This window comes from Boleophthalmus pectinirostris, unplaced genomic scaffold, assembly GCF_026225935.1.
Source record: "Boleophthalmus pectinirostris isolate CB_2022bp ecotype Guang Dong unplaced genomic scaffold, ASM2622593v1 HiC_scaffold_5, whole genome shotgun sequence".
NCBI classification, from domain to species: domain Eukaryota; kingdom Metazoa; phylum Chordata; class Actinopteri; order Gobiiformes; family Gobiidae; genus Boleophthalmus; species Boleophthalmus pectinirostris.
This window is the reverse complement of record NW_026571404.1, coordinates 10,004,980-10,025,935: the sequence shown is the minus strand read 5'-3', so window position 1 is coordinate 10,025,935 and position 20,956 is coordinate 10,004,980. Positions and strand designations below refer to the sequence as shown.

Here is a 20,956-nt window from a genome sequence, read left to right as displayed (position 1 = left end):
CGTACCATCACGGTCTGCTTCAGCTAAACTAATTGGAACATTAGGCTACATTAGGACATCTGATCTGCCTCCAATGTGAAAACTTTTATTGAGCTATAAATATTGTGCGTGAGAGAGAGAGTATTTTTCTCTGCAGAGAGCAAACAAATTTACAGCTATTTCCATGAAGAGTTTGCAATGTTCTTATTGCTTGGCTCTCCAGCAACAGTGTTGGGGAGTAACAGATTACATGTACCGGAGTTACGTAATCAGAGTACAAATTATGAGTAACTGTATTCAGTTACAGTTACTTTTACTGAGTGGTAATTGGATTACAGTTACATTGTTGAAATAAATGGATTATACGGCGGTATTTTCCTGCTTTCCTATTATTTTTATTTTTATATTTTATTTTATTTTTTTCAGTAATTCCACTCATTGCTGGAAACTAAACCAGGTCTAAACCAGGACAAAATCAGGACTAAATCCAGGTCTAAACCAGGTCTAAACTAGATCTAAACCAGGATTAAAACCAGGTCTATACTAGATCTAAACCAGGACTAAACCAGGACTGAAACCAGGTCTAAACTAGATTTAAACCAGGACCAAAACAGGATTTAACAGGATTTAACAGGACTAAACCAGGACTGAAACCAGGTCTAAACTAGATCTAAACCAGGTCTAAACCAGGACTAAACCAGGTCTAAACTAGATCTAAACCAGGATTAAAACCAGGTCTATACTAGATCTAAACCAGGACTAAACCAGGACTGAAACCAGGTCTAAACTAGATTTAAACCAGGACCAAAACAGGATTTAACAGGATTTAACAGGACTAAACCAGGACTGAAACCAGGTCTAAACTAGATCTAAACTAGATCTAAACCAGGTCTAAACCAGGACTAAACCAGGTCTAAACTAGATCTAAAACAGGATTTAACAGGATTTAACAGGACTAAACCGTGCTGCGCAGACGTGTCTCCTCCTCTTCTATCAATATTTTTAATACGGTTAAGTATCCTCGTCTTTGCTTCTCTACAGCAAATCAAGTAACCCAAAGTATTCAGATTACGTTACTCACTTTAAGTAATTTAATGTATTACGTTACAAACTACATTGCAGGGGAATACATTTTAAAAGTAACCTTCCCAACACTGTCCAGCAAAATGAATGAAGTTAAATGTGTAGGTTTGTTTCATTCTAAAGTATTTATTAAGTGATGTGTATTGACTTGCTGTCCCTAATGTAGAATGTTTTTGCTTGTAATGACAATAATATGTAAAGCACAAAGTTCAAAATGTATTTATAGTTTTTGAATCATTATTGCTGTTCTTAAGTTCTTTTTTCAGACCAAGAGTTTCCTTTCATACCTGATAGTTTTAGCTGCTCCCTGCGGTCTTCCTCAGAGTGGTCACGTGATGTTGATGTGACGTGTCCGGTCAGCTGATTTAAACAGGTTTTTTTTCCGCTGTCTTCCTACTGATGGAGGCAGCACAACAGCGCCATCTGCAGTCCGACTTCCTCAAGACAGTATCCCAGGTGTGTAAGAGTAAAAAAGCCCCTTCGTCCCGGCACGTTTCCGTATTTCGATTGCCTCTTTAATCCAGCGATGATGTTTGTTGTCCTCTAGTCCCGATGATGTTTGCTCTGTACTGTTTTTTACTCTCACACACCTGGGATACTGTCCTGAGGAAGTTGGACTGCAGATGGCGCTGTCGTCTTGCCTCCACCGGTAGGAAGAAAGTGCCAAAATATGTTTAAATCAGCTGAGCAGGCATGTCACAGCAACATCACGTGACCACTCTGAGGAAAACCTAGTGTAGGGTGATTGTATTTCTGTTTCTGAAAACCCGGACACCTTACCGGGGATGGGGGGGTGGCACCTCGACGTTGAGCTACTCTCACCTCACAACCTGTGCACACGGCCTCCCACTTGTCTCAACCGGTACTGAAAACGGAGAATTTCTTGTACAAGTCATCGTTAAATGCGCATTTGCGTTTCGGCATGTTGCAGGCTGACTTACTGCTCGCTGTGTCTGCTCACTCCTTCTGAGTTACAGAGAGCTACGAGAGACGCTCAATTTAATGGCCCCAATAAAAGGTAATGAAAACCCGGACATTTCCATCACTTAAAAAAAACAAAAACAAAAAACAGACGCCCAGGACAGGACGCAAAAATCGGACATGTCCAGGGAAAAACAGACTTTTGGTCACCCTAACCTAGTGAGCCGTCGAAACTGTCAGGTATGAAAACAAATTCTTGATCTGAAAAAAGAACCTAATAACATACAGTTTGGCGATGCAAAATTTGAACACAAGAATCAGTTCTTCTTTCAGTCAAAGAGTAAGGCTGTCGGTTTGTAGTAATTTAGTCGATTAAACTATCAGTGATGTTTTAGTTTATTATTTTATAAGGATTTATATTGCAAAGCTGAAAGAGGAATGCATGGATTGGGCGAGCTGAAGATTTGGGAGTTTAATTTGTTCATTACTTTCTGTATAAATAGTTATCTTTGCATGAGCTCCCATGTACGGAAGCCGAGAGGGGTCACAACAAACGCAAACGCCGCAGCAAATACAAATGCGACAACAAAACAAAAAGCTACAACAAACCACAAAAAGCCGCAACAAAAATGACCGCGGGACTCTATTTTAATGCAAACGCCGCAACAAATACAAAAGCCACAACACAAAAGCAAAAGCCGCAACACATTAAAAAGCCACAGCGGAAATGACCGCGGGACTCTATTTTTCCGACGAACCGATCAAGCGGCAAGTGAAGAAGAAGAACTACAACGTGAAACGAATAATGATAAAACAATAAATTACTTTTACTTACTTTCCAACTTCTCCCTTCCTTTACTTTTCACATTGTAGTTCTTCTTCTTCACTTGCCGCTTGATCGGTCCGTCGGAAAATAGAGTCCTGCGGTCACTTCCGTTGTGGCTTTTTTATGTGTTGAGGCATTTGCATTTGTGTTATGGTGTTTGTATTTGTTGCGGCATTTGCATTAAAATAGAGTCCCGCGGTCATTTCCGTTGTTGCTTTTTTTGGTTTGTTGTGGCTTTTTGTTGTGTTGTCGCATTTGTATTTGTTGCGGCGTTTGCGTTTGTTGTGACCCCTCTCGGCTTCCGTACCCATGCACTTTTGGTCTTGTGAGTGAAGTTTGGGTCTGGTCAAAAGTTTCACGCTACTGTAGGGTTGTCATAATACTAATATTTCAAACTTAAGAGATACCAATCAATACCAGAATATAAGTTCAAGGAAGGTCACGTTCTGTCATGACTGTGGGATTTTTTTCAGTATTGACGCTTTCGATACTTTGACGGTCTTCTTTTCTCGATGACTAACGTTCTTTCCTCCGTTAAGGATTCCCCGTAAACCCGAGATATCCGAGAACACTAAATAACAGGGCTATTGTATTTCAGTTGCTCTTGTGATGTCCGGCTGACTCCAGAGCGTTGGTGCCTGCGGGGCCGGAGTGTGTGCAGGTTGAGGTGACTTCTGCACTCCATTACAGCTGTGGCCTTCACACTGACCTGGAGCCTGTGTACAGCTGTCACAAGAGCCACGCTAGATTAATGTTATGTCACTCCGCAATAAACACCACGAACACTGAAAGATGGGAGAAAAGGCTGCGGTCATGATCTAAAATTTGATGACGTCAGATTTTCAGATGGAGGGCGAAGGGTCTGTTTAACTCTAGGGGAGATTTACAAAATGTACAGTAGCCAAACTAAAGATCCACAAATGTCAAACCCGCTTATTTCTATTTGTAAGACTCACCGAATCTTTAGGGTTAAATCAACCGCCTTGATTACTTTTCGCTTTTGATTAAGTGAGGGAAGGTAAGTATGGTTCTTTATTTGTCATTGAAGCATGCGAGAGAAACGCATGACAGAATGAAACGTGCTCCCCGAGGCCCAGTGATCCAGAGAGAGATAAAAACAATAATAAATAAGCAATATTAAAAAGTAAATACATCAAAATAACAACATTTAGCAGTTCCAATAGACAAGTAGAAGCAAGATAGCAAGGCAGCCCAAGCAGGAAGTCGGTGTGCACTGTTCAGAAGTCTGACAGCCTCAGGAAAGAAGCCGAATTACTTTTCTTTAATTGTACTGACAGAGAAGACGTTGAACTTTGTCCCCGTTTTTGTTTCATGTTCAGGATCGGCACAGTAAGTACAGAGATTTTAACAATGAACCACGTCAATAAATCTGCAATTTCACAGTTAATGAGCAAATTCCACCACAGAATTCTGACCTGTCCTCCAGCGAAATCACTCATCCTCTTCATTACTTTACAGGACCACAACAGAAAATGAGTAAGATCAATCAATCAGTCAATCAAACTTTATTTATAAAGCGTTTTACAGTGATTAAAAACAATCCCACATTTCCTTCCACCCTCCTACCAACCCAACATGCTAAAATACATAAAACTACCTATAGTAAAATGTGAGGCTGAATAACAGCGAACCAGTTGAGAAAGCACCATCAGAGGAGCCGTCTACATCAGCAGAGAGCAGAGAGTCGTCCACCACCACCAGGGAATCCGTCTCCCAGGGGAGAGACGAAGCCCAGGCACCTGAGGCCCAAGCACCAACCCTCCACCAGGAGCCCACGTGACAGACCCGGCAGCCGCAGCCAAACTCCGCTCCTGATGCAGACGGCTCCTACAGAGGAAACACTAGAAATCCTAAAAATATGCCTAAAATGTATTTTATTTATTTATTAATTTCGGTCACAGGTATATTTTGCCATTAATTCACAGACATTCACAGTCATATTTAACATACACAGACCGAAAAGGTGCAGGCTGAAGCTTAAGGCGAGTTTCAGCTGACGTCATTGTTATTAAAAGCTGTTGCATGCTGGGAAATATTTTGGTCGGAGGCAAGAAACATGATAGCGGTCAAACACAGTGCGTAACCTCATGCATTTATCCCCGATAATGGTAAATTCCTGCTGCATTATCAGATGTACAAATAGAAGCATGGAAGAAGGGAAATGTCTTTTTCGTATTCTGAGTGAAAAGAACCGCTAACGGTGAATTAAACGACTTTCAAACATCCACAGAGCAAATGTAGAAGATCCTAGCAAACCGTGGACTCCAACAAGTTCAACAACACATCGAGACTCTTGGAGGTTTTCATCTTTTCTGCTGTGAAAGGCCCAGGAGTTTCCACCAAGTCATTGTGGATATCGCCCAAGTGAATATTTGTCCAGGTAGTTGGCGATTCTGACCAGAAATTTGGTTTGATCCACCTTTTGGAGGTGTTGAAAAGGGTGATTTGTCGTCCATCGATGCTTAAGACCAATTTCTGGTCAAATCGTCTTGGGTCCTCTGCCGTTAGAGTGGATAAATAACCAGGATCAATACCCTTTACGTGCTTTCTCACTCCGTCCGTCATGTTGAATTAGTGTTTATTGCCGCCGACCAAAATAATTCCCAGCTTTTGCCAACAATGAAACTCACCTATTCCTTTTTCAGAGCGTCATCTTGACACCAGTTCATCTTCTTAAATACAGCAAGAGGAAACAAACAAATCAGAAACAGAACAACAAAGTCCTACAGCACAAACTAAGCATCATATTTCATGTATCTGTCCAGAGTTAAACATTTAAACTTCTTTATAAAGTGAAAGAGATTGGTGCACAGTTTTAGATTTTCTGTACAGTTATTCCAGAGCTCCACCCCTTTAACAGATTTACAAAATTTCATAATGTTTGTTCTAATTTTCTTTTTGATAAACGTGGCCAAACCTCTGAGCTCATATCGACTCTTTCGGATTTTGAACATGTTCTGTAAAGATTTTGACAGGAGATTGTTGTTTACTTTGAACATGATTTTCGGAGTATAAAGGTCGACTAAATCATAAAATTTCAGAGTTTGAAGGTTTATAAATAACGCATTGGTTGATTCATTATAAGTTGATAATGTGATGCTCTTATTGCCTTTTTTTGCAAGGTAAAGACTGGAGTTGTATTAGTCTTATATGTATTGCCCCAAATCTCAATACAGTAGGTTATGTAGGGCATTACCAGCTAGTTGTATATAATAAAGAGACTGAAAATGAATAAATATAATGAAATGTGTACAATAAAAACAAGTAAAAGTATAAGATTTCATTCAAAAGCTCCTCCATCTGCAGTTGCATCGACGAGGGCCGAAGATGGGTCGTTTTGCTGATTCGAGAAATTAAAAATACACAAATAAATTTGTTTTAGTTTCATTTTTACAGGTTCCATTTTGAATACTTTAAGAAAAGATCGAATGCTTGGATTCGGATTGTTAATTGCTGTGGATACTGCGTTCATTTTTCCCGAAACCCATGGATAATTACATATACGCCACCAGAAGCAATTGATACTTTGCAGCTGATATCATTAACATTCCTGACTGATGCGAACTGAAGGCACTAGTGTCAGAAGCTCTACTAGACTTTAATCTAATGCTTGGTTTTACACATCTCTCACGCAGGAAAATTACACTCACGAGCTCACTAGCACTGGCAGTTTTTCACTTAGTCGTTCTCACCTTTTTAAGTTGAAAATTAAACACCTAAACGCGACCGTGAACGCTCGTAGTGATCACAGGCTCCCGAAAATGCGTTTAAATCCATCCGTTTTGTACTTTTCTTGAGCTCTTAAAACGTTCGCTGATATGATAATAGTGTCACCATGGTAACTTCTGAACATTTTACCATAGATATACATGTAGAACACCCCCAGCATGATGTCACTGTACGGTATCAATGTTAAACCATCATATTAATTACTGTTGCAGTCCGTATAAACCTTCTGGATGCAATGCCTTGACTTCATCTTCCATAATAATTTACAGTATATCTATGTTCTTTTATCCAGCATTTGTACCTCGAAGGCAATGAGCTGCGAAGTCTTCCCGAGTCCTTGTTCACCAGTTTACCCAACCTGCTGTGGCTCGACCTCAGACACAACCAGCTCCAATCCCTCCCTACGGAAATCGGTTATCACAGGTAAGTCATTTTAAATTCAGCTGATTTGTTATTAGAGTTGTCAAAAGTGTCATAAGAATTAATAGTGAAACTTGTATTGAAACTAGGTACTAGGGATGGGCATGATTAATCGATTAATCGATGATTAATCATTAAGAATTTCATCGATTACGTTAATTTTAATCGACAAACCGAATGTAGGTTGCTGTGTGTAGTGTGACCAAACAGGGGTCTGTACATGTGTCTCTCTGCATCAGAAGGAGCGAGACACAAACAGTCGGTCAGTCTGCAACGTACCGAAGCACAAATGTGTATTTAACGATGATTTGTACAAGAAATTCCACGCTTTCCGTTGCGTTCGGGACAAGTGTGAGTCCATGTGCACAGTGTACAAAGCAGCACATATGTTTCGGTGTCCAGTGGGAAAAAGTTTTACCAGGTGAGAGTCGCGCAATGTCGATGACGAGTCCCACCTCCCTCCCCCCGTACGGTGTCCTGGTTTTGACAAACGCAAATCTGGTCACACTAACCTGTATTCACCTGAATCATGTCTTTTAATCCGACAGAAATTTGACCGCATCAGCGACACAAGAGCTGTAGTTTTATCTTCACTTAGTTTATGCAAATTAGCGATGCGGTTTTAAGTTTTGTTTCTGTGAGAGTTGTGCAAAACTGAATTAAACACATTATAATGTCAAACGGACTGATGTGGCTCTAGAGTCGTTACAGTTTATATGTCGTAAAGTTGAATTTATATATGCAGATTAGTAGTGCAGATAGTAATAATAATGATGATCATTTTAATATAAAAACATTAATGATTAATCGATAATCGATCGTTAATTCTTCCGACGATCCACTATCTACTAGGTACTCATTTGAAGTATTGATACTAAAAACAGTCGCATTCTGAGTAGTTTGAGGCTACGTTTATATGATGACGGTCTGAACAGAAGATGGAAAAGTGGCGTCGCGCCTTCACTTTTTATTCCGCGCTTAGACTAGGGTGACCATATTTCCATTTGTGAAAACCCGGACACCTTACTGGGTGATGGGGCCTCGACATTGAGCTACAGTCGTCCCTCTATATCCTAACTATATCGCGGTTCACCTTTTGCCTTTCTTTTTTTCTTTTCTTTTCTTTCTTTCTTTCAAAGGGTTGTAACTGTCCTCTCTGAAAAAAGTGTATAAAGTGTGTGCTGAGGGGGTTTACAGCCTTAAAACAGATATAATAATTGTAAATATAAAGTTGACTACTTCGCGGATTTCACCTATAGTGGGTTATTTTTAGAATGTAACCCCCGTGATAAACGAGGGAGCACTGTACTCTCACTTCCCAACCTGTGCACATGGCCTCCACTTGTCTCGGGATGGAAAACTGAGAATTTCTTGTACAAGTCATTGTTAAATGCGCATTTGTGTTTCGGCATGTTGCAGACTGACCGACTGTTTGCGTCTGCTCGCTCCTTCAGAGTCACAGACGCTACGAGAGCCGCTCAGTTTAATGTCCCCAATGAACGGTAATGAAAACCCGGACATTTGCATCACTTAAAAAAAAAAAAAATCTGGACGCTGAGGACAGGAAGCAAAATACAGACGGTGACTCAAAAGTGTGTGGAATTCGATTGGGTTGCTTGTACTTAAAGCAACAAGGGCATTTTTTGACATATGGAAGTTTTCTCTCCACGCATTTTCATCAGTTACTCCTTCCACAAAGTCGTCCCACCACCTACTTGTTCTCCAGTTCTCGTCCATATCCGTTTGACTCGCCTGTCAGAGCTTCTCTGTTCACTGATTGTATCTCTGCAGATTCTGTACATTTGTTGGGATGCTTCCTGTAAGTTTATTAGAGTCAGACGCATGGAAACGATCCGACATGTTTGTTTCTGACTATTGTATGTAGGTGACGTAAACATGTTCGTGACGTGAGCAGATCTGACCAGAGTTTTGCGTCTTGGGCAGTGCAGATGGAAACGCTACAGCAGAGCGTGTTCAACTTTTCCACTCTGCAGGGTGGTTTCAGATTTTTGCGTTTTCATGCCCCAGAAACACCGTCTAGAGGAAAGAACTTCACATAAAATATTTTGTTGTTTTTACCCACAAGCGTTCTCGTGTAAACAGGCCCTTAGAATGATCTAGAGCTGTATCAGAACAAGTATAAGAGCACATAGAACTGAGGGATTACACAGATATAAGGCCACGTGGTGATATAAAATAAAATACTACAGTTTAATGTTGAAAATTACATTCTATTGTGATGATGTAATCCTTCATTCGTCCAAGAGTTGCACAATGTAGAGAATGTTTACACTGTTGTCATCTGGACTCTGACATCTGTTTTTGCGATCAAGACTTTCAGCTCCCGTCCATTCTATCATCTAAACAAGAGTATTTTTATTATCATTGTTGTATAGAAAACCGTATTGAGTCTGAAGTTTTAGAACTGCGACTTTGTTTGGCTCTTTCATACATTTAGTGCTTAATCTTAAAATGTACCAGTGTCCTCACCAGCACCAGTGAAGGCTGCAGTGTTTATCTGCAAAGTAAAAATGTAAATTATAAATAGCTGCATTGGCTTGTGGCAAAGTAAGAGACATTTTTATGCCAAACTTGAATTCATACCTCAAATGCCTCGACTAATTGCTTTTTTGGCTCATTGAAGTGCTACAAAACTAAACTAAATTGAACAAATTATTATTCATTGTAGCACCACTTAAGACCAAATTATTTCCTTACAGAGGTCACAGCCCATTGCGTTCTGCGTCGGTTTATACGAGGCTTAGGAAAGGTTAGAGATTTTTACTGCGGGAAACTCTCTGTTTTCACTGTTGCTTGGTAAAACTGCTGTAATACCCAACGGTGCCTGCCAAACATGTCTCTGTGACCCAGATATGGAAATGGTGCCATGGCTGACCATCCGGCACTTTCAAACTCATGCATAAACCATCAGCCACCAAAAGATAATGTTGGAGATACAACTCAATTACTCTGAACGAACACTAATATAAGCGAATCAGCGTTGACTTCACAGTATCAGATATTAGTGCTGGCATTTTTGCAGTTACTCACTATAAAAGCTACGCAGGCGACATTTCAACATTCAGAGTTTTTAGAGTGAGGGGCAACATTATATGAGTGTCAATGGCAAGTAAGGGTGTGCAAAAATATTAAAATATCGATATATCGTATAATTTAATGTGATGATACGTTACTGATATCAGATGTAATGAAGATAGTTTGAAATAGATTGAAAGTGTAGAGCATTTTCTGCACTGATTTAACAAGAGAAAGGAGAAAGTTTGGAAGAGACGAAACATGTTCTTATGCAATATTCACTGACAATTCACAATATTAGGAGTTATTCATGGGCTGCTGTATCGATATACTGTATTGCTAAACTATTACTAAATTATTTTGTTACAGCGCTTCAGTTTTGTTGCTTGTTCAGAGGAAGGAAACTTGTTTGCGACACGTTTGACATTTTCACGTTTTGATGATTAAAATGTTTGTGTTTCATATTAACTTTGCACAAGAAGTGGCTTAACAAAGACTTTTACTATCACAGCCTTTATTTTTTATTGAACCGTATCTAATGAATTTGAAATATATCATATCGAATCAAAAGCTCACTGTATTTTGGCGTAACTGACCCCGCTGTGAAAGACAAGTATAACAGAAAATTGTACAGGATGTTGGATTTTTAAGCCAGAAAGAATCTACTAGTGAATTGGGTGTCTGACCAGACCCCCACTAAAACTTAATGGCAGAAGATGGTTCTTGGTTTTGTTTCTCTCGGTTACCTGACGTGTCGGCTTCATCATAAGGACAATATCTTTAAGTTTTTTTAAGACTTGGGAACCATTTTTGATGTATGATTTGAGATTTCAGCTATTATGAATAGGGTATTAGCCAGTGTTTTTTTTTTTTAAATATATTTTGTTTGTTTTGTTTGTATTGCTTATATTATTATTTTGTTGATTATTTTGTTTAAACTAAAAGGCAATAAATATATATGCCAAAAAAAAAAAAAAAAAGCTCACTGTATCAAGGTATGCATCGTATCGTAACTTCTGAATGATACCCAGCCCTAATGGCAAGTACTTCCTAATAAATCTTAAATGTGAAAGAGCTGCTGCTACAGCTTAATAACAAATATAAATATTTAGTTTGTTCCATCATCTAAAACAGGGGTGTCAAACTAAGGCCCGGGGTCCAAATTTGGTCCGTGATATAGTTATATTTGGCCCATGAGATTATAACAAATATGTATTAGAGCTGCCCGCCGGCTACTGATAGATTATAGAGACAATTTTGTTATTTTTTTTATATTATGTTTGTTCTGGATTCAATGTTTAAGCAAAACTATTATTGAACATTTATTTTAATAAGAAAAGGTTTAACATTACATACCTCGAAAGAAGAGAAAACATACAGATGTTGTGGAAATTTTTCAGTAAATATTTAGTTTGGCACATGACCAGTTTTTAATTTTGGCCTCTGTGAATTTGAGTTTGACACCCCTGGTCTAAAACAAGAAAATCAAGTAAACAATTATAGTTTAAAACCAGGGACGCTACAGACTACACACATTTCTCACTGACTGCACTTTAAAGCCTCCACAAAGCCCCTCAAAACGCTACACTGGACTCATTATTCATTCATACTCCACACTCAGTCGCCCTGTGACAGACTGACAGAAGCGAGGCAGCCAATCTGCGCCATCTGCTCCTAAGACAACCACCAACGCTCACGCACACACCACAATCACATTCATACTAGGAAGTGAACCTTTCTCTCCTTAAATAAAACATTTCTGAATCTGTGCTTTGAGGAGATTAATTGTTGTAGGCCGAGCTGAAGTGTCCTTTATCTCCCCCTATCGTTCAGTTTCCATTTCACTGTTTAAAGCTAATTGGAGCAAAACAATATATATCTTGATGAGAGCGAAAAGGAAAAAAAAAAAAAAAACATTTAGTCTGTTGCGCTGCTCATAGTTCTGCCTCAGCGCTTTTCATTTAGTTCAAGTGAGAGACATTTTCTAATAAAATGATGCAACAACAGTGGAATCCTTCATTTTTGTTCGTATATCGTCACGTCTCTGGTGCGTGATCAGCTTTACAAAATCAAACTTTCCGGAGTATTCAAGGATTATCTTATTTGAGAGGGACTTGTTTAACAGCACAAAGCAGCTTTTCCTTTTTATTACCAGTTAAATCAGCACTTTATGGTCAGATCATGTTAAAACAAAAGTCAGATTAAAGTCTAGGGAGAATCAAAACTGTGACTGGCATAATTACAATTAACAATTCACTAAATAATCTTTCCTACTGTTTAGAAGCGTCTTGATTTCTACCAACAGATCTGGACGTGGCTCTGATAAGGAGGCGGCAGTCGGCAGGGTCCTATACTCACTGGCTGAAGTTTAAAAATAAATTAATCGTAGGTGGAAGAGGGCTTTTTTTTGTGATCTGAAACACTTCCGAAACGCGGTCACTGAGACATACTTCTGTTTTTCATTTCCAGTATCTCTCAGGAAGGCATTCAGCGTGAACAATCTTTTATTTTTGTCGCGAGGAAAGAAAGTAGTTTGGTTGCGTACGCCCACACAGAACTGGAGATGTCGCCCAACTTAGTTCAACCAGAAAAGTCTGTTTTTGTCACATTTTCAGAGCAACCAGATGTAATGAAAGTACTTTAAAATACAAATGAAGCATAGAGCATTTTCTGCAATGATTTAACAATAGAAAATTACAGGTTGGACGAGACAAAACATGCAGAGAATTCCTTATCCAGTATTTTCTGTAAAAGCGTAGGTTCACTGACGAATCAAAATATGAAGAGTTATTAATATAAAGCCTCTGAATACATAAAAATGTCTGCTTTGCCTCATTAAAGAGCTCACAGAAGGAGCTAATAGCATCTTTCACACCAATTTACAAATGCACCATGTGTCTTCTTTTCAGATGTTTAAGAACCTTGCTGCTCGAAGGGAATCCCATCACAGAGCTGCCCCCAGAGCTCGGTAAGTTCATTTTCACATCATCAACATGCATGAAAACGGTTTGATCTGAATTCGATATGAGCAATATTGTAATAAACGATTCTGACACACTGTATTTTACTAAATGAAAATATAAATCTCCTTTTTTACTCATCAAACAGTGTCTTCATCTAAACAAAACTTAAAAAAGAAAAACAAAACACCATAAAACGAGGGCTGAAGCTTTTAGATTTATTTCAGGGCGCTGTAATTTCCTTTAAGGCTTTGAATCTTTGCCAGATGAAAGCATTACACTATAAATCAGCTTTTTGTAATATAGATTTTGCAGTCTCAGACATTGGTAATGTTTGTTTTAAGATAAGTATTGGGTGCATTTAGAATAAGTACAAAAAAAAAAATCGATCTAATTGATTTAATCAGGCTCTAGTAGTAATAGGTGCGGTAGTAATTATTAATTATTATTAATACTTTGTTAACTGACATACCAATTATTATTTATTATACTGTTTTTATGCCACCAGTGTTTTGTTTCTGTGTATATATGCCTTAGATAACAATTAGTACATGGTCGCTAATTAAGTGTGATAGTGTTAAAGGGCCCATCTCTTTTCACGTTGTATCTTCTGCACATAAACAAGCACAATTTGGGTTTTGGAACATCCATTACACAATAGTTAGGAAATCTTACTGATTTCTTGGAGGCGTCACAGACCAGGAACTATGAAAGGCCGACTATTGCTCATCCCCCCGCCCGTCCTGAGAAAGCACAGGCTCCGCCCTCCAAACGTGACGTAGGCTCTGAGTGAGCCGCCCTTCCTCCGCCCATCTCAGGGAGGGAGGGGGAGACAGGCGTGCACCCTGATAGCGGTAAAAATAAACTTTTATTCATCATGGAGATACAGCGCGTTCAGCCGCATGTGTTGGACCCGGAAACGGACGAGGACTTTGAGGTGAACAAAGCGCAAGCACCACATCGACATCAACTGAACATTACTGATTGGTAAAGTATTAATAAACACGAGTAGAAAAACGTATTATATCGTGTTCACTGCAGTGTAGAACAATTAGTTTATGCTGTCGCTTTTGTTTAGGTGTTCATGTGAGAACAGCCGATGTGGGGTGGAGGTGGAGCAGAGGCGGTGGAGCAGGGAGGGTGGTGGGTGTAAAGAGCTGTCTGCTACGTCAGACGTGTCATAGGTGTATCTGCCGCGTCATCATTGTAGCAGCTTTAGTTCGTTGTCACTTGGGAGGGTGTCAGAAATACGTTGCAATTTGTTAAACAAAACACCAAATTAATCTAAAAACCACTTCAGCGACATATACAAGGCCCACACATCACTCTTAGATGTAGAAAGCTCTGAAAAGTTGATTTTGCTTGAGATGGGCCCTTTAATGAAGTGTATTATGTGTGAAGTGTTTTATGGATTTTTGTGTAGGTAACGTTCTGAGCCTGAGGGGTCTGAACCTGCGTGATTGCCCGCTCAGTTACCCCCCACACAGCGTCCTACAGCAGGGGGTCCTCGGCATCCTGCAGTACCTGAGGGCCGCCTTAGCCCAGCGCCCCGTCAGCGCCCCCAGGAGTCAGTCAGGTGAATCAGCTTTCCCTATGCACAGAGGAGAGGTGCTCCGTTTGCCTCTTAAAAATACAGCTATCCAGCCATCTGCTCCCATTGTCAGAGATAGGACACCCAAAAATAGCTTCCTCTTGTCCTGCTGCCCGTCCGCTGGTGTGACTTCTGTTCCCTTGGCAACAGCACATGCCACCCGGTTTGCCGCTCCCCACCCGGCTGCAGGTTCGTAATATTTTTAGCCTGATGAGAAATGATCGATAACAGGAGCGCTAACCCAACAGCAGCCGCCCAGAGCCACCAAGCTCTCCTGATAAACGCTCTGAGGAGACAGCCCTGCTCAGGAAGGATCACTGCAAAAAAGAACATCTAGATTGGTAAAAGATGCAGGAATTCATCTTTATCTTATGATTTATGATTTATTTATTAATTTGTTTATTTCATTCATGAAGTATAAAAAGACATGAACACACCAATGGTTACTAAACATTTCAAATCAGTACATTTCAGTTCAGGCACAATTATTAATCAATTGCAAACAGAAATCTTCACTTTTATGCACAACAACTTAGTTTTCTTTTTCATACATACACATTGCATTCGATTTATGTGTCTCTTAAATGTCATCATTGTACTAGATTCTTTTATATCTTTGTCATAAGTTAACTCCTTTCACACTGATGCTTCGCTCCATAACCTTGGTTCTGAATCTGGGTTTTTTGAACATGTAGGTTTATGTGATTATTTAGATCATTTCACTCTTTTAACCTTTTTGACTTCTTTCAACACAAACAAAACCACTGCAGCTCTAAATGCTTTGAAAAAAACACCTCCTGTACTGTGAGCTGACGTGACCTTCCACAGTCCCGCGTCACCTCATTTCCTTGTCTTCAGGTAACGTTTTCCTTGGAGCAAACTACTATCTCCATTGAGAATGTTCCAAAGTATGGTTTTAAAAGGAAGACATTTCCCACACACTGTCTTACTTGCAACACAAGTGGTATTTATTAACAAAATTTCAACAAAATTCAAAATAAAACTTGAGACATTTGGCCTTCATCTGGCAAAGACGAAAACGAAACAAAATGTTTTGGTAATAAAATCCCTGATGTTCCAAGAAACATATTGTAAGGGAGATTTCTTTCTTTTAAAGTTGCTTCCAAAGTATGTTTTAACTTTACATCTTGCAGGTGTCGTGCCCACCGTGAAAAAAATTTTACCCAGTGGGGTTTTAAATATTTTATGTTCAGTGTTGGGGAGTAACAGATTACATATACCAGCGTAATCAGAGTACAATTTATGAGTAACTGTATTCAGTTACAGTTACTGTTTCAGTGAGTGGTCATTGGATTACAGTTACTTTGTTGAAATAAATGGATCACATGGAGGTATGTTCCTGTTTTCACATTTTGGGCTAAACCAGGACTTAAACCAGGACTAAATAATTTAAGGCAGCAGTGATCTCGTATAGAAAGCATTTCTCTATCAATAATTATTATTTATTATTATTATTATTACATTTTAATACAGTTAAGTAAAGACTGGGCTATTTATTTTCTTTTAGCAGACAAAACATCTTATGTGAACATTTCCTAGTGTTTGTTTCTCTACAGCAAACAAAAGTCTGTTCATGGAGACTTGGGCTCAACAGCCAATAGTGAACTTAACAAGAATTTTCAGGATGTGGTCGCTACGTTCATGTCGTTTTAAAAAGCATAACAATATCAAGTAATCCAAAGTATTCAGATTATGTTACTCACTTTAAGTAATTTAATGGATTACGTTACAAACTACATTTTGGGGTATGTAATCTGTAATCTGTAGAGGAATACATTTTAAAAGTAATCACCCCAACACTGTTTATGTTGGATGTAAAGGTTAACTTTGTAATGTTAGACCGGCTTGTCTCAGTGTTATTGTGTTGCTTGGAAAGTTTCACAATATGGCATTAAACACATCTATCTCCATGAAAACAAGCAGGAGGCACCACCAGACCAAGTTACACACCAGCTGGCAGTAAGAATACATCATTTAAGTTGAATTTAGAGCAGTAAATGAACCTAAAGGCAAAATACGGCATATGTTTAACGCCACGGAGACAAGCAGATGTTATACCCTCCAGCAGAAATGTTACACAGTGCAGCTTTAAATAAAAACTAATAGTCAAAACAGTATATTCTGATGAAATTCTGAATGAAAGTACTTTTAACCAGAGCTGGATATTCTATTTTTGCAGCGCGGCCGATGCACAGCGAGCCAAGCCCGAGCCCTCAATCAAATGATTTATCTGCCTTCACACTGGGTTATTAACAAAGACAGGCCTCAGAGCTCCGCAGGGAAGCGCCTTTTATTGAATCGGCTCATATTGTAAATGTAGCTTTAATGGGATTTGCATATACCTTCATTTACATATTGCAGTGTCATCAACCCTTTTCAGCTGAGATAACATGGGAAAGATTAGCCCCCACGAGCCACAAGGTAAAGCCAGAATCGCACTTCAATTTTTCACTTTCTGTAATCCTCCGAAATGCATTAACACAGCACAAATCCAGTGACAGACAGACAGGACACCGAGCTATTACTGCCATCAATGCTGTCAGTGGATGGATTCGACAAATAAAAGGTCTTAGTGATAATGACTGTAATTGGCACCTAGAGGAGACTCATTAGTGTAAATCTGGACCTTGATAATCACCGAACCTCATACAAAATCCATCTGCCGTGTGTTAGTGGAGGTTCTTTCCGGGGTTTTTCCACTGTTTCAAATCATAAACCGTATATAAATGGACAGTGTTGGGGAGTAACAGATTACATGTACTGGAGTTATGTAATCAAGTACAGTACAAATTATGAGTAACTGTATTCAGTTACAGTTACTGTTTCAGTGCGTGGTACTTGGATTACAGTTACTTGGTTGAAATAAATGGATTACACGGCGGTATTTTCCTGTTTTCACATTTTGGGGTGTTCCCTTTTTTTTTTTTTTTTTCTCGATAATTCCACTCATTGCTGGACACAAGGTCTCAAACCAGATCTCAAACCAGGTCTAAACCTGGTCTAAAACCAGGTCTAAACTAGGTCTAAACCAGGTCTAAACCAGGTCCAGGTCTAAAACCAGGTTCTAAAACCAGTTCTAAACCTGGTCTAAAACCAGGTCTAAACTAGGTCTAAACCAGGTCTAAACCAGGTTTAAACCAGGTCTAAACCAGGACTAAAACCAGGACTCAAACCAGGACTAAAACCAGGTCTAAACCAGGTCTAAACCAAGTCTAAACCAGGTCTAAAACCAGGTCTAAACTAGGTCTGAACCAGGATTAAACCAGGTCTAAACCAGGACTAAAGCAGGACTAAAACCAGGTCTAAACCAGGTCTAAACCAGGACTAAAGCCAGGACTAAAACAGGTCTAAAACCAGGTCTAAACCAGGTCTAAACCAGGACTAAAACCAGGACTAAACCAGGTCTAAACCAGGTCTAAACCAGGTCTAAACCAAGTCTAAACTAGGTCTAAACCAGGTCTAAACCAGGACTAAACCAGGATTAAAACCAGGTCTAAACCAGGTCTAAACCAGGATTTAACAGGACTAAACCATGCTGCGCGGACCGTGTCTCTTCCTCTTCTATCAATAATATTTTTAATACGATTAAGTAAAGTCTGGGCTTTTTTATTGTTTTTTATCAGACAAAACATCTCATGTGAAGATCTCGTATTTGCTTCTCTACAGAAAATCAAGTAATCCAAAGTATTCAGATTACGTTACTCACTTTAAGTAATTTAATGGATTACGTTACAAACTACATTTTGGGGTATGTAATCTGTAATCTGTAGGGGAATACATTTTAAAAGTCACCTTCCCAACACTGGGAAGGCGGCAGTAGCTCAGTTGGTAGAGCATTCGCCCACTGATCTAAAGGTTGGTGGTTTGAATCCAGCTCTCAACATGAAGCATCACAGGTTGAGCGGTCAGATCCACTGACTGCAGGTTGGCTGGTGTGATTCCAGATGAATGCTGTCGTTGTGTCCTTGGGCAAGACACTTAACCCACCTTGCCCACAGTGTCTGCGTACACTGGTGTGTGAATGGGTGAGTGGTTCCTTGTTGTAAAGCGCTTTGAGTGCCTTGAAGTTGGTGACCATTTACCATTTACTGTTAATGGATACAGCTAACCCACAAGTTGCCACATTCCAAACAGGAAGTGAGTATGGGGGCGCTTCCGGCTCCACTGTAACTGTTTCCAACTTTACATTGAAAGATTGTCGCCCGTGTCTCTGTAACTGCTGCAGTGAGTCTCGTCATTTTGGTCTTAAAATGTTCATATTAACCCGCTCTACATGACCCTGCTGTTTTTATTTTGCTATTTTTTCCATAAATAAATTCCTATTCCTAATATGGAACAAAATGAGCCGAAATGTTTTGTTAATAAAATCACTGGTGTTCCAAGAAACACAGTGTAAGGGAGATGTTTGTTGCTTCCTGTGCGCAGTCTTCCAAAGTATGGCTTTAATAATCTTTCACAGTGGGGCTTTAAATATTCTTATGAGGTTCACTTTGTAATGTTAGACCAAGAAAGTTCCACAATATGGCATTAAACACATCTATCTCCATTGAGAGGCAAGTTACAGGCCTGCTGCTGATAAGAATACATCATTTTAGTTTAATTTAGAGCAATGAAGGCACCTAAATGCAAAAACAATGTTTAATGTCATGGAGACAAGCAGATGTTATACCCTCCAGCAGAAAAGTTACACAGTGCACCTTTAAATAAAAACTAATAGTCAAAACAGTATATTCTGATGAAATTCTGAATGAAATAGGAAGTGAGGACGGGGGCTTCTGGCTTCATTGAGTCTGAATCCAACTGACTTTACATTAGGGATGTAACAGTAACCGAAATATCGTGATGTCGTATCGTCAAAGTTCTCACAACAATATCGTGGACCATCACAATATATCGAATTACAAGTCTCTTTGCTTAAATTAAGAGTTATGATGCAGCAATAGCTAAAAAAAAGACAGAAGGAACTACATAGACCATGATCCTTTGCTCCATTTCAGTGCAGACGACAAGAAGAAATAACAGTTCTAAGCACTTTTAAGTCTTAGTTCTTTGGATTAAGTCTTGTCAAGGCATTTTAAGAGGAAAACGTCGCACATTAATAGTTTTGTTAAGCTCCACAAAATATCGCAATAAATATACCTTGAGCTGTATATCTTGAAAACATTGTACAGAGAGATTTGTATATTGTTATATCTCTAATCATGAGCCTCTTCGTGAGCTTTCCTACGATATCGCAATAAATATCGTACCGTGAGGTTCATACCGTGAAGATATCATATCGTGAAACTTGGATATTGTTACACCCCTACTTTACACTGAAACTAGAAACTAGAAAAACTGAAATGAAAATGAGCTGAAATGTTTATGGAACTCACCTCCAAAATCTCCCCTATAACCGCCTGCCTCTGTGAGCTTCGTTTGACTGGAGCCGAACACTATGGGCGACGTTACACTCCCTTAGTCCACTTCTTTATTCGGTCTATGCGACGGCCAATTTGCGAATCCTTTCAAGTTATACATTTCGTCTCAGCTTATTAAAAAAGCTCTACTCTGTTAGGGCTGAAATCATTTTGGAGAATAACTTTTTTTTTTTTAACAAGGAGCATTATCAGGAGTAGCAGTGAGCGTTATTTTGTTGACTGATGGCTGAAATATGAGCTCATACACATTTCTATGCATTTCAAAGCCCCTTTGTAGTGGTGTAAACAGCTGGATTAGAAAGTTTTATCCACACTAAGACCAAATATTGTGTTATTTGGAGAGGAAATAATACTTAAATGTAACCGCAGTCTTTGAGATTTGCTGTGACCAGTGGCCTTCAAATTACAATTTCAAATCCATTGCGATTCATCTTACAGCCACATTTGGATGTTTTTATGAATAGTGACAAACTTCTCTGGACAACATCTCTGTGCACTACTAAGATAACACTGTGCGAATATGGCAAGAAAGTAGAGTTTAAATACATTTATACTGAGCTTAAATCCCTGATCTTATAAATATAATGTAATTAAAAGTATGTTTGCGCTTTAGATAAACAAAGTACAACAGTCAGTAATCGACACTGTAAATCACAGGTGTCAAACATATGGCCCGGGGGCCAGATCTGGCCCTCCAACACCTTTAATCTGGCCCTTGGCTGATTTTCTACTAAAATATTTGAATTATATTTTCTATTAATATATTGGTAAGTTTCTGCACCGCTGAGCAGAGCAGCGTCTCCAGAGCCTCTGTACGTGGCCCCTCCCACCAGAGAAGCACAAATGAAGACTTGTCTCTTTCCAAACGCTCTTAAAGGACGATCGTTTTGACTGTTGACCGTGACACCCTCATCAGAAAAATGTCAAAAATGAGAAAAGTGGAGCCGAG

General features: G+C 39.3%; 1 protein-coding gene across 1 annotated transcript in view; it reads left to right on the top strand.

Annotated features, from left to right (window-relative positions):
* LOC110170243 (leucine-rich repeat-containing protein 27) overlaps nucleotides 1-20,956 on the top strand; it is a 31,201-nt gene that overhangs the window by 2,778 nt on the left and 7,467 nt on the right. The window contains exons 4-6 of the mRNA XM_055162593.1: nucleotides 6,852-6,982; nucleotides 12,925-12,983; nucleotides 14,399-14,551. Of these exons, the coding sequence (XP_055018568.1) occupies nucleotides 6,852-6,982; nucleotides 12,925-12,983; nucleotides 14,399-14,551 (343 nt within the window). The remainder of the gene's footprint in view (nucleotides 1-6,851; nucleotides 6,983-12,924; nucleotides 12,984-14,398; nucleotides 14,552-20,956) is intronic.